The sequence below is a fragment of the Hemitrygon akajei genome, chromosome 12 (assembly GCF_048418815.1).
Source record: "Hemitrygon akajei chromosome 12, sHemAka1.3, whole genome shotgun sequence".
Classification (NCBI taxonomy): domain Eukaryota; kingdom Metazoa; phylum Chordata; class Chondrichthyes; order Myliobatiformes; family Dasyatidae; genus Hemitrygon; species Hemitrygon akajei.
Window position 1 is genome coordinate 72,685,245 of NC_133135.1, and position 13,599 is coordinate 72,698,843.

General features: G+C 39.6%; 1 protein-coding gene across 1 annotated transcript in view; it reads right to left on the bottom strand.

Moving 5' to 3' along the window:
• Positions 1–13,599, bottom strand: part of crb1 (crumbs cell polarity complex component 1) — a 164,852-nt gene that overhangs the window by 23,816 nt on the left and 127,437 nt on the right. Inside the window, exon 11 of the mRNA XM_073063503.1 lies at positions 10,301–10,427. Coding sequence (XP_072919604.1) covers positions 10,301–10,427 — 127 coding nt within the window. The remainder of the gene's footprint in view (positions 1–10,300; positions 10,428–13,599) is intronic.

A 13,599-nucleotide genomic window follows, 5' to 3' on the forward strand; every position in this document is an offset into this window, starting at 1 on the left:
TTCCATTCTCTGTGTGGATACTATTTTACCTGCATTTTCGTTTTATTTCTATTGACCATTGGGCAGATTATTTTACTCCCTTTAATGTATCTGCAACAGTACATTTGATTGGAAGCTGTGCAATATTTTGCGTCCTGTCAGAAAATGCTCCCAGGGGACACATGATGACTCAGCACCAGCTCTCTGACAAGGTGGGTTAGATTTCAAGCAACTGGGAATTAACAACTACAAGATCAGTCGAGTGTTTCTCTCTTATGTGTAGGATAAGTCTCAATATTCCTTTTCTCTGACTGAATAATTGTAATTAGAATCCAGGTGTACTCCCAGGACTGAACTCACTTTCCACCATAAACATGGCATTAACAATTCATGCTTCAATGTACAGTTACTGAAGGTTGTGAAATGCAACCATGTTACATCTATTGTTTGATCATTCACAGTGCCAATTTAGTTCAAAGTTCAAAGTAAATTTATTGTCAAGGTACATATATGTCACCACATACAACCCTGAGATTCACTTTCTTGTGGGCATACACAGTAAATCCAAGAAACATAATAGAATCAATGAAAGACCACACCCAACAGGACAAACAACCAATGTGCAAAAAACAACAAACTATGCAATTACAAAGGAATAAATAGATAGATAACTAACAAGAACATGAGATGAAGAGTCCTTGAAAGTGGCCATAGGTTGTGGGAACAATTCAGTAAAGGAGCGAGTGAAGTTATCCCCTCTGGTTCAAGAGCCTGATGTTTGAGGGGTAGTAACTGTTTCTGAACCTGGTGGTGTGGGTCCTAAGGCTCCAGTATCTTCTTCCTGATGGCAGCAACAACAAGAGAGCATATCCTGGGTGGTGGGGGTTCTTGATGATTGATGCTGCATTCCTGTAACAACACTTCGCACAGATGTGCTCAACGATGGGGAGGGCTTTATCCGTGATGGAGAGGGCTGTATCCATTATTTTTGTAGGATTATCAGTTCAAGGGCATTGGTGTTTCTATACCAGGCTGTGATGCAACCATTCAATATACTCTCCGCAACACATCTATAGAAGTTGGTCAAAGCTTTAGATGTCATGCCGAATCTTTGCAAACTTCTAAGGAAGATGCTGCCATGCTTTGGTCATAATTGCACTTACGTGCTGGGCCCAGGACAGGTCCTCTGAGGAATTTACAGATGGTGACCCTCTCCAACTCTAACCCCCAGATGAGAACTGGCTTATAGACTTCCCCTCCTGAATTCAATAATCATCTCCTCATTCAATGTCAGCAAGAACAAGAGGTTGTTGTTGCACCACTCGGCCAGATTTTTAATCTCCCTCTTATTTGCTCATTCAGCAATAATTTTGATTCAGCCTGTGACAGTGGTGCCATCAGCAAACTTAAGCATGGCATGGTAGCCATGTGCTTAGCCTCACAGTCGTAAGTGTGAAGTGAGTAGAGCAGGGTCTAAAGCACACAGCCTCGTGATGCATCTGTGCTGATGGAGATCATTGGATTGTGTCTATCCAAACAGACTGCGGTCAGGAAACTGAGGATCCAATTGCCCAAGGAGGTATTGAGGCCAAGATCTTGAAGTTTATTGATAGATTTGAGGGGAAGACGGCATCAAATGCTGAACTGAACTGATGTATATGTCTTTGCAGTCCCAATATTCCAGGGTTGAGTGAAGAGCCAATAATACGTCATCTGCTGTGAACTTGTTGTGGGTTGGGTAGGGTAGGGGAGTGAAAGTGAGAGAGGCGTGCATACAAATCTGCAGCGTGTGATCGGAAAGGATGTGGAATAATGCAGTGGGGTGTCGGGAGGAGGATTAAGTATGCTGACAGCTTCAGTGGTCTCAGTCACATTCACTTTCCCGTTCAAGAGGTGGCTTTTGAGAGAACCAGCTGACTTAATACTACTGAGAAACAGGGCCTGAATGCTGCACTCAGGCATCCAGCAGCACGGTTTGCTGGTCTCATGAGCCACAAGCATGAATTTTGTGTGCGTCATATACCAGCATAAACAGGAGCTTAATTAGACACAGTATTCCAAACAGTGACACCTGCCTAGTTCCCTGGTGCGGACTGATGTCTGTACTTCGATGGAAAGATTAAGACAATTTCTTGTTGTCCTGACTAAAAAAACTCACTCAGCCAACTTTACTCAAATATTTTGCCTGATCGTGAACTCAATACAGTGGGGAAGAATCAATGCAAGATCAACAAGAACTTAGAATTAAATTGTCTTGTGTGTGAGGTATTCCTGGAGAGAAAGAAGCCAAGAGAATGCACTAGAAGCATGAAGAGTCCGTCTCCAAAGGTACTGTATGAGATAATTACCCAACGGTGATGTCTGATGTTGCTTTGTTTGAATCATTAGCTAACAAACTCAATTTATTGTGAGCTCACACTGGGCAAACTAGCCAACAAAACCTTGGGGAAAAAAAACACAAGATATTCTGCAGATGCTGGAAATCCAGACTAACATACAGAAAAGCTGGAGGATCTTAGTTGGTCAGGCAGCATCTACAGTATGGAAAGGAGTAAAGAGTCAATGTTTCAGGACAAGATATTGATTATTTACTCTTTTCCATAGATGCTGCTGAGTTTCTCCAGCAATGTGTGTGTGTGTTCCTAACATAGTATTATAACTGTCTCGGGTATTCTCTACTGACAACCCTGGCCTAATGCTGATTATACTGAGACAGAAAAGTAGAACCAACTGCTGTCACAGAATGATAGCATCTTCAGAAATTTGATAGAGCAACCAAGTATAAATAGCAGAACAAGACAATATTTTATAGGTCAACGATTAATCACCGGAAAACCCACTGTTACCTTTATTTTCCAAAAATGAATTCCCGTAACACATTAAGAACCTCCCAGAAAATTTCCCACCTAAACTTATCTGGACTAACATTGTATCGGGGAGAGGAAGGAAATTGACGGCTCAGAAGGAAAACATTCAGCCAGACAATGCAAAGGTCACCTCCCATCTCCTAATTGTCACTCTGCACTCTTCAGAATCAGAATCAGGTTTAATCTCAGCGGTACATATCATAGGATTTATTGGCTTTGTAGCAGCAGCACAATGCAATATATACGGTAATAATAGAGAAAAAACTGTGAATTTTAGTAATAAATATATATATATTAGTTAAATTAAATAAGTAGTGCAGTTTGCAGCAGTTCGAATGTTTCTCTTAAACATGTTGTGAGTCTTACAAGCTAAAAGTTCATCTGTTTGTGGGTTGGAAAAAAATCGTCAAGTCCTTTATCAACTTTCTCGACTGATCTTAAATCTATGACTCTAACTTATAGACCACTCTGCACAGGGAAATAGGTTCTCAAATAAATAAACTCCTATCATGTTCTTAACTGTCTTTGTGATATATTACTCTGAATGCAAAAGTTATTTTGTTTTGCTTTTGTATTGAGCATGTTTGCTCAATTATACACTATGTCCTTTCTAGAAGTTTCTGAATGTCACGGTACTCTACAAGTGTAAATATGGTCTACCTGATAGTGCTGTTTCTCAAGTGAGCTTTACAGCATGTAGTTTGCTAAGGGCTATTTTAAACTGCTTGGCTTGCTTTACTGTGGTAAAACCTAATCTCTCAAAAGCTAATCATTAGTCACCACCCGGATATAAACTTCTGCCCACAAGGCCCTTAAGGTAGAACTTGGGAGTCCTCTCCCAGTAAACTCTTCATCCATATGCATGATTTGTTGGTGATCACAGGTCATACAGGTACTGATGTGTGGCATCCCTATCTGTTGAACATCAGAGAATATACAAATAGAGGAGCATATGTTTTTAAATCATAGTTTCTGTTGCTCTAGCAATTCGGAAAGATATTATTACTTGTCTTGCTGCCTCTCCAGCTAAATTTTTGATCAGTTGTCCTAAAGTTAAGGTTGTTTGATAAAGCTCCTTACAATGCAGATGCTACATAAATATGAGCAGTTAGTATTTCTGTTAATATACCATAGAACAGGGGTTACAAAACTTTTTCATGCCATTGACCAACACCATTAAGCAAGGGGCCTGTGGACCCCAGGTTGGGAACCCCTGCCATAGAACTGTTGTAGCCAATTTTTTGTACATCTCTCTCCATGAATAAGAATAATCATACACACAACTTCTTTCCATTTTGTTTTGTGGTGAAGATGAGTTAGCTCCCCTGCCAGACATTCTACAAGAGTCAGCACCAAACCTTCCAATAGCCATGTGGACTTCTATAATTCTTAAGTTCTTTCTCCTCTTGAAGATACTCAGATTAAACCACCAGCCTCACTGACCTACCTTTACTCATACCTTATCTATTAAGAGCTCAGCTCCACTTTACAATGACCTCATCCAAAGTTTGTGCTAGAATCTACTGATCTTCTTGCAGTTCATGTTCACCTTAATGGTAGCTTTCATTGGAATGAATTTAAAAGGAAAGTGTGAATAACTTAATTGCTTATTTTTATTCAATCACTAGATATGAATGTTGTTGGTAATGTCAATGTAAATTATACAGTGTAGCCCTAATTGCCTTCTCATTTGATAAACATGCTAGAGGTTGGAAGGTAACTTTCAACTACATAAGTGGGCCTGAACTCTGAAAAAGGCTAGATTTTCCATTCCTGAATTACAACCATGAATCAGATAGGCTTTTATGATAGCTTGAGTTTCAGTCTCATTGGCCCTGGGCCAACTAAGAGATTTAAAATCTGCTGAGGGCTAGATTAGTGGTGATTCAGGGAAGTACAAGAAATTCAGGTATGATCCCTGGATAGCCATCTCACCTGTTGAGTGGTAAATCCAGACTAAACTTGAACCACAAAGGAACGGTCAACAACTGTGGCAGGGGTCGAATGTCACCACTTCCTTCAGAGCACGTTATGACTGACAAAACATGGAGATACCTTCATGAATCCTTCCCTGCACCCCCCCCCCCCCCACCGGAGCTCCCCGATGAACCTGTGATCTCAGGCTCTGAGACCAACGTGAGAGCATCCTCTAGGAGGGTGATTCGCAAAAAGCATCTGACCCAGGTGGTATCCTTGGCCAAGTATTGGCATCCTTTGCGAATAACTGTCTGGAGTGTTGATGGACATCTTCAAGCTCTCAATTCAGCAGTCTGAGGTACTCACTTCAAACAGATATCAATCATACTGGTGCCTGAGAAGAATGTGGTAACCTGCCTTATAGCTCAGCTGCATTTCCATCCACAGTGATGAAGTGTTTTGAGAGCTTGGTCATGAAATATATCACCTCCTGCCTGAGGAGTGTTCTGAATCTGCTTTAATTAGTCTATCATCAGAATGAGTTAACAGCAGATGCCATTTCATTGGCTTTCCACTCAGCTCTGGAACACCTGGACAATGAAGATGCATACTTCAGGATGCTCTTCATTGACAACAGCTCAGGATTCATCACTCATCATTCCCTTGAACCCCAAGACCTGGACCTTGCTACCTTCCTGTGCAACTGCATCTTCAAATTTCTCACTGGCACATCCAACATCTCCTCCACTCTTACCATCAGCACAGGTACACCACAGGGTTGTGTGCTTAGTCCCCTGCTGTACTTGCTTTATGCTTATGGTTGTGTGGCTAACTACTGTTCCAATGCCATATTTTAGGTTGCTGATGACACCACTGTAGTTGGGCGAGTCAAGGGTGATGGTGAATCAGCATACAGCAGAGAGACTGAAAATCTGGTTGAGTGGTGCCACAATAACCTCTGATTCAGTGTTAGCAAAACCAAAGAGCTAATTATCGACTGCAAGGGGAAGAAGCTAGAGGTCCATGAGCCAGTGCTCATTAGGGGAATGGATGTGAGGAGGGTCAGTAGCTTTAAATTCCTTAGTGTCAACAAATCCAAGGCTCTGTTCTGGGACCAGCACATAAATGTCATGACCACAAACGACTACTTTCTTAGAAGTTTGCGTAAATTCAGTATGTCCCCTAAAACCTGACAAACTTCTATAGATGAGCAGTGGGTGGCACCCTAACTGGTTGTATCATGGCCTGGTATGGAATCACCAGTGCCGAGGAACAGAAAAGGCTACAGATAATGGTTGATACAGCCTGGATAACTTCAATCACCACTACTCAGAACTGGTTCTGAGACCTATAGACTCACTTTCAAGGACTCTTTACAACTCTTGTTCTCAGTATTTTTGTTTTAATTGCGCAGTTTGCCTTTTTTGCACATTGTGTATCAGTCTTTGTTTATGCACAGATTTTCTGTAAAATTCTATTGTATTTCTATTTTTCATGCAAGTGCCTGCAAGAAAATGAATGTTATGGTAATTTGATAATAAAATTACTTTGAACATATTTAACATCAAACAAAGCACAATAAATGAAGGCGCACAGACAGAAAAATAGATTGTGTGTTTATTAAGGTTTCAAATGATAACATTGGGACAGTGCCCCCGAAGTGTGGATTATCATACATGCTGCAACAGGTTAAACAACACTGTGGATATTAGGAATCGATGGAGCTGTTGATCTTCTGGAATAATGCCAGATGACAATGTGGTTTAGCCAAAAGAACACAGACACAGTCATAAGATGTAGAATGGTCATAATGGTTGGTGAAGTTAGTAATAAAGAATATCAAGGAGGATTAGATGAAAGGTGGTTCGCACACACTCTCATCTTTGTGAGCTTGATGACTCTTTGAGGAAATGTATATTCTTATGACATTGAAAAATACAGGAGCTCTATGTACAAACAAGGAAAAGAACAAAACTACAACTTAAACAACCCAGGTATTCCCTTGCCTTTTTTTTCTTGTTCCAATAAAGCCAGAACTCATACTTTATTTTATGTGCATTTTGTATTTCCCCTTGGTCTGTGTTTTTCTGACCAGGGCAGCTCCATTATTTATAAGAACACAAGAAAAAGGAGCAGGCCTTTGCTCCTCAGCCCCTTGAGCCTACTGCACTATTCACTAAAACCACACTTTATTTCAGTTTGACTTACTAGATCCACAGTCAGTCAAAAATATAATTTCAGGTAACAGGAAATAGAGAATATTTGTAACATATGCATATATAAAATATACAATAAGAACATTTATAAACCTTCAGCATAATTATTTATAGAAATATATATAAAATAAGGTGTGCTTAGATTTTCTTCTTATTACTGTGATTTTGTTCACATTCAAAGCAACAATAAAAAAACACTTAATTTACATGATTTCTTAATGATCAGTCTTAAATCACTAGCAAGAAGCTGGTATGAAGATCAGGAATTTTACTTCAGTGAGATGGAGAGTATTTGATATATACTACCAAAGGAATGCAATCTTCCTCGAGCGGCATGGCAACATAATGGTTAGCACAATGCTTTATAGTACCAGTGACCAGGGTTCAGTTCCCACCGCTGACTGTAAGGAGTATGTGCGTTCTCCCCGTGACTGTGTGTGTTTCCTCTGGGTGCTCTGCTATCCTCCCACAGTCCAAAGACACACTAGACACAGTCCAAAGTCCAAAGGCTAATTGGTTGTTGTAAATTGTCCTGTGATTAGGCTAGGGTTCAGTTGGGGGTTTCTGAGCGGGGCTGCTGAAAGGGCTGGAAGGGCCTGTTCCACGCCGCGTCTCAATAATTTATACCATGTTGATGTGCAGTGAATACCAGGCTTGTATAGATAACAGGTGTTAGGTGTTTGCAGTACACCTGGTCAACAAGAATACCATATTTTAATTGATCTATGTTATATTTATTTATTTAGAAATACAGCGCAAAATACTGGCGAGTTGCTCTGCCCAGAAACCTGCTTATTTAACCATAGAGTAATCACAGGACAACTTACAATGGCTGATTAACCAGCCAACCGGACTATGGGAGGAAAACTGAGTACCCAGAGGAAACCCATGTGATTAACAGGAAGAACATACAAACTCCTTGCAGATGGTGCAGGAATTGAACTCTGAGCTCCAGAACGCCCTGAGCTGTAACTGTGCCATGCTAACCACTATGCTACTGTGGCCTTATGGCATAAACAGAGCCTTAATACAATATCAGTGCTCAACCTGGAAACTGGAAACTTTGAAAAGAATCTCACACCACTTAATCCTGGGTTTGGTTTGGTAATCCTAATTTGTACATCACAAATTTAGCATCCAGTGGAAGTGAAGACATCCTGTATTAACCCTAAATTTACTGTGACTGAACTCTGAAGCACCGCATTCTGAAGCTGTTGTATATAATTAAGTGTAAGCCCATGAAGATTTCCATGGAAGTCTTAACATTTTTTGCTTCACTTGCTACTTGCTGTTCAATGGAACCTTGGTGAAATCACTTATCAGTGAAAAAGAACACTTTAAGACAGTGATCTGCTGTTGAATTGGTCGTTTAAGCAATCTGTCACCCCATCACTAGTCCTGATGCCCTTTTTTCCAAGGCTTTAGAAACTGCTTCATCAGTGGCATAGTTTGAAAGTTTATACTTGGGCCAGTAGAAAGGTTAGTAGTTTTGTAACAACTGAATTTACTACTTTATATTTTAAAATAATAGAGAAATTGTGGACGATGGATGACAGTTGAATTTACTGGTATATGTCTCTATTTGATTGGAATTTCTTATTGTTAATTACAGCCAGGATTTCTGCTGTGTCCTGAAGATGTACCCAAATACTCCGGACAATTGAAGTCCATTAATGTGATTCCTATCATGACTAAGGTAGTCATAGGTGATATTCGGTCTTTCACTTGGCAATCAATGGGAAAAAGAGCAACTTCAGGATGGGTTTGATTTACCAGAGTTGATCTGAGTTGTAAGAATCAACTTCGTTGATTTTATTCCAAAATTCATGGGCTTTTCTTCTCTGAGGAGTTGGGTGAATGGCTGATTTTTTTTTGTTTACGATGCAGCACTGCTGATTTATAATTTTATTACCCTTCTTTACCCCAAAATACGATAATTTTTGCCAGATGTCTTTCATGCCTCCAAAATCTAGATCACAGAATAATAATCATTACTGGAATTCCAGCCCCTTATATGAGCAGTTCAATGAGACCTACACTTCACAGTTCCTCCATTACGCTCTACCAATGCAGGTTCTGCTTTAGATATTAAACAACCCTTCCCAAAGACCCAGATACCCAGATTCGAGGTAAGTGATTGAATAGACTGGATTTTCCTCCTGGTATGAAAGCTCACTCGCTCCTCACTAATTGCCCTGTTTCGCTTGCACCATATCCAACACCTGGAACACATTCTGCGTTGTCATCATCAAATGGCTGTAACTAGTGCTATCTACAAAATGCACTGAAGTTACCTGTATTTGTCTAAGCTACTCCAGCAACACCTCCCAAACCCACAACCTCAAACCACAAGAAGCTCCGGAATAGGCTGACATTGAAAAGTTGTATATGGTGGGGCAGCACATTACTCAATGACATTCTCTTTAGCACTTGTTGATCTTATTTTTAATAATTTTAAAGATAAAGGGACAGTTGAGTAGTTTTGGAACCTTTTTACTTTATAAAAGATGTAGAGGTGGCTTGACAGAGGTCTTTAAAAGTGGAGAAGATATAAGGAAAATATCAAGTCCAATGTACAAGATAATCACTAACAATTCCAGTTGGGAGGTCAGCAAAAATAATTTTTCTCAGAGTGGTTAAAAAGGTAAATTTACACCCGTTTGAAATGACTGAGGTGGATAGAGTAACAGCATTTAAACATAAACATGAAAATGAGAGGAAAGAAATGATATCATAGAAATGTTTACCATATTTAAACATTTATCACTTTCATCTGAAAGAAAAATGCAGAAGCTAATAACTAAAACTGCTAAACACCAAAGTGAGTTAAGATGGTTAATCATCCCTGTGTAGTCTGTTCATCTTGCAAAACACAAGGATTTAAACTAGCTAAAATGAATATTCTTAATTAATCTCCACTGGAAACAAAATATAATGGGATCATCTCCACAGGTATTTATTCCCAAATTACTGGAAAAAAAGTTTCTTAGCTATCTGTTACATTGAAATAACTGACGCTGAATGTTTCCAAAAAATAATATTCCCAGATATTGTGCACTAAATATAGTTTGAAAGCCATAATAGGGCCTGAGTTTTCCCAAGGTTTAAAGTTTTTGTAATTAGCTGCTTCCTAACAGTACCGAGACCTATTCAGGCATAAGTTAAGTCCAATCCTTTTAGATGATTTATTAGTTTGGTTATCCAAGAACTTCAAGCCCACTCAACTGCTGGCTCATCATCCATTCGTAGAATGAGGTAAGAAAGAAGCTGAAAAATATTTTGCCACAGTAACACAGAGATGAAAAATGAGAGATCGCTTACATCAAACTCACAGCGGTCACCAGCAAAGCTCATGTCGCAGATGCACTGAAACTTGTTGGGCAGATCTTGGCAGAAACCTCCATTAAGACAAGGGTTTGATTCACACTCATCCATGTCGATCTCACATCTGCAAGATGTTCAGGAGAAATGATCAAAGAAAATACATAAGAGAAATATATGTTACTCTCATTTTTAAGGACTATTGCTGAAGTGGGCATCATTCAAAGTTCAAAGTAAATTGTATTATCATAGTACATATACATAACCATATACCACACTGAGATTCATTTTCTTCTGGGCATACATAGCAAATTTACAGAATAGAAACTATAATAGGATCAATGAAAGACCAACCAGAATGCAGAAGACAGGAAACTGTGCAAACGCAAATATAAATAAATAGCAATAAATAACGAGAACATGAGATAAAGAGTCCTTAAAGTGAGATCATTGACTGTGGGAACACTTCAAAGATGGGGCAAGTGACTGTAATTATCTTTCTACTCAAGAACCTGATAGTTGAGAAGCAGTATCTTTTCTTCAACCTGATGCTCTGGTATCTTCTACCTGATGGCAGCAGTGAGAAGAGAGCATGACCTTGGTGATGGGGATGTCTGATGTTGGATGCTGCTTTCCTACGACACTGTTTCATGTCGATGTGCTCAATGGTTGAGAGGGCCACATCCACCATTTTTGTAGGATTTTCCATTCAAAGGCAATGGCATTTCCATACCAGGCTGTGATGCAGCCAGACAATATACTCTCCACCACTCATCTGTAGAAGGTTGTCAAAGTTTTAGATGTCATGCTGAATCTTGACAGACTCTTAAGGAAGTAGAGGCACTGCTGTGCTGTTTTGAAATTGGGTCCAGGACATTCCTCTGAAATAGTAACACCCAGGAATTTAAAGTTGCTAACCCTCTCCACCTGAAATCCTTTGATGAGGACTGGCTTATTAACCTCTGGTTTTGCTCTTCTGAAGTCTACAATCAGTTGCTTGGTCCTGCTGACATTAAGTGAGAGGTTGTTGTTATGACACCACTCAGCCAGATTTTCAATCTCCCTCCCGTATGCTGATTCATCACCACCCACAACAGTAGTGCCATCAGCAAACTTGAATATGGCATTGTAACTGCGCTTAGCCACACAGTCATCATCACTATAGATTTTCTCTTGTTTGTCTACGCCTTCAATACTTGCTTTGACCTTCAGAACATGAAGAAACCATCATGATGATCCTTTGATCTCAGTCTCCAAAGCTGGCATGCAAATTGCCTTCAGAAGGGTGAATCCACAAAAGCATCTGGACCAGACGGGATACCTGTCATGCACTGAAGCCCTGTGCTGACCAACAGCAATTTAAGAACAACAGTCTTTATTTATTTAGAGACACAGTGCTTAATTGTAAGCAATTTTTCTACCACTGTTCACTGTAGTCTTATGGAATGCCACAAATTTGAGTTTCAGATATTCTTTGGAACGCAGTATTATTTGTCCTTTTTTTATATTTAGTCTGAATTCTTTGACTCAAAATGTGCCTGTCCCTTACAATGTCAGCTCAGATTTAGTTGGTAAATGCCAATGGTACCCACTTAAAGTGAAGTTACCAAGCCTGGGAATTGCACACATGCATTGTCAACTGTGGAAGTGCCAACTTTGGTGGCCACTGGATCCCTCAGACATCGTGTCACACGGCTTTCCACGCAGCCCACTGACAAAGCACGATCTTGCTGAGAATCCCCACCATTTCAACTTGAGTATCTGACCCCTTCAACGGGGATTGTCAGACCGCAGAGAAAAAATGAGGAAGGTAAACTCCTTATTGATGTGTTTAATATTTGCAATGATCGCTGTTGTTTGTATTTAAATAATCTTACTTGGATATTTTTGCAATAATTTTGTTAATTACAGTGGATTCCATTTGTATGAGACACATCGGGACCAGTATTTTTTGCCCCAATTAGCCAACGTTTCATGGAAAGAGTTAAAAAGGTATAAAGAGTTGTTAGGAGCAGGGTTCCAGTACTGCACTGATGGAGACACTGAGGATCTGGGGCAACATGATAGGATGTCCACAGTGAGCACAGATGCTGAATGCAGGAAAAGGCTCCATGTCATTACAACAATACATCTCCTGAAATATTTATTCTGTTTACTTGTGCTCCATCACAAATTCTTCCTTTTCTCCAAAGGGTGACTGATGTCTTTATTACCTCCGTTCACAGTTTGAGGGCATATTTGGAAAGGGCAGTATTTAATATTCGTTCTAATTGCTCTCTAGAAAGTGGTGATGAACTGCCCTCAGGAACAGCTGCAGCCCCAGTGATAAAAGATGTCTCTGCACAGCTGATAAGAAAGTAATTCCAGGACTTCGAACCAGCACTGATAAGAAATAGGGATTTATTTTCAAGTCACTGAGCAGCTTGTCGGGAGATGTTTAACAAAATGACAAGTTGCTGCAGTGCGTTTAGCAGACAATGAGGCAGATTGGGGAAAGATGTGAAGACAGCAATGTTGTCATGGGTGACTTTAACAGTCCAAGCCAGCAGGGGGCGGAGGGAGAGGGGGAAGTGTTTGGAAGTGTTTACACAGTGCCAGTCGAGCAGGCTGCTTTACTCTATTTAGATCCATGAGAGTTATTGGAACTGCAATCAAAGGCAAATGCTGAGTGCTCCATCTTACCCCCTTATCACTGATATTGATAGAAAGATTAGGAAGTTGTATTCCAATAATTTGTTCCAGTAAAACTCTTAAATTTGTCCAAAAAGGTTGAATTTTAGAGCAAGACCAAGTAGAGTGTAAAAAAGTACCAATTTCTTGGTTACATCGAAAACACTGATCAGATAGATTTGGGTTTAATTTGTTTATTTTTTGTGGTGTAATATATAGTTGATGTAAAAAATTGTATTGCACTAATCTTAATCGAACGTTTATTGTATTTGTCATACTCTCAAGACATAGTCTTGACCAGTTTTTTTCTTCAATTTTGATATTCAAATCACTTTCCCATTTTTGTCTTGACTTATGGACTCCTTGATTAATTGCCTGTTTTTGAATATTACTTTTACTAGGTAATATTGAAGGGATAAAACCGATATCCAGATTGAATAAATATTAGAAAGAATTTATAAAAATTGCATTAGCAGTAGCCAAAAAAGCTATTGCAGTGACTTGGAAATCAGATACATATCTAAGTATAGATCGTTGGAAGAACGAAATTTATGGCTGTATTCCACTTGAAAAAATCACTTACAATTTAAGAGATAAATATGAAACATTTTTGAAAATTTGGCGCCCTT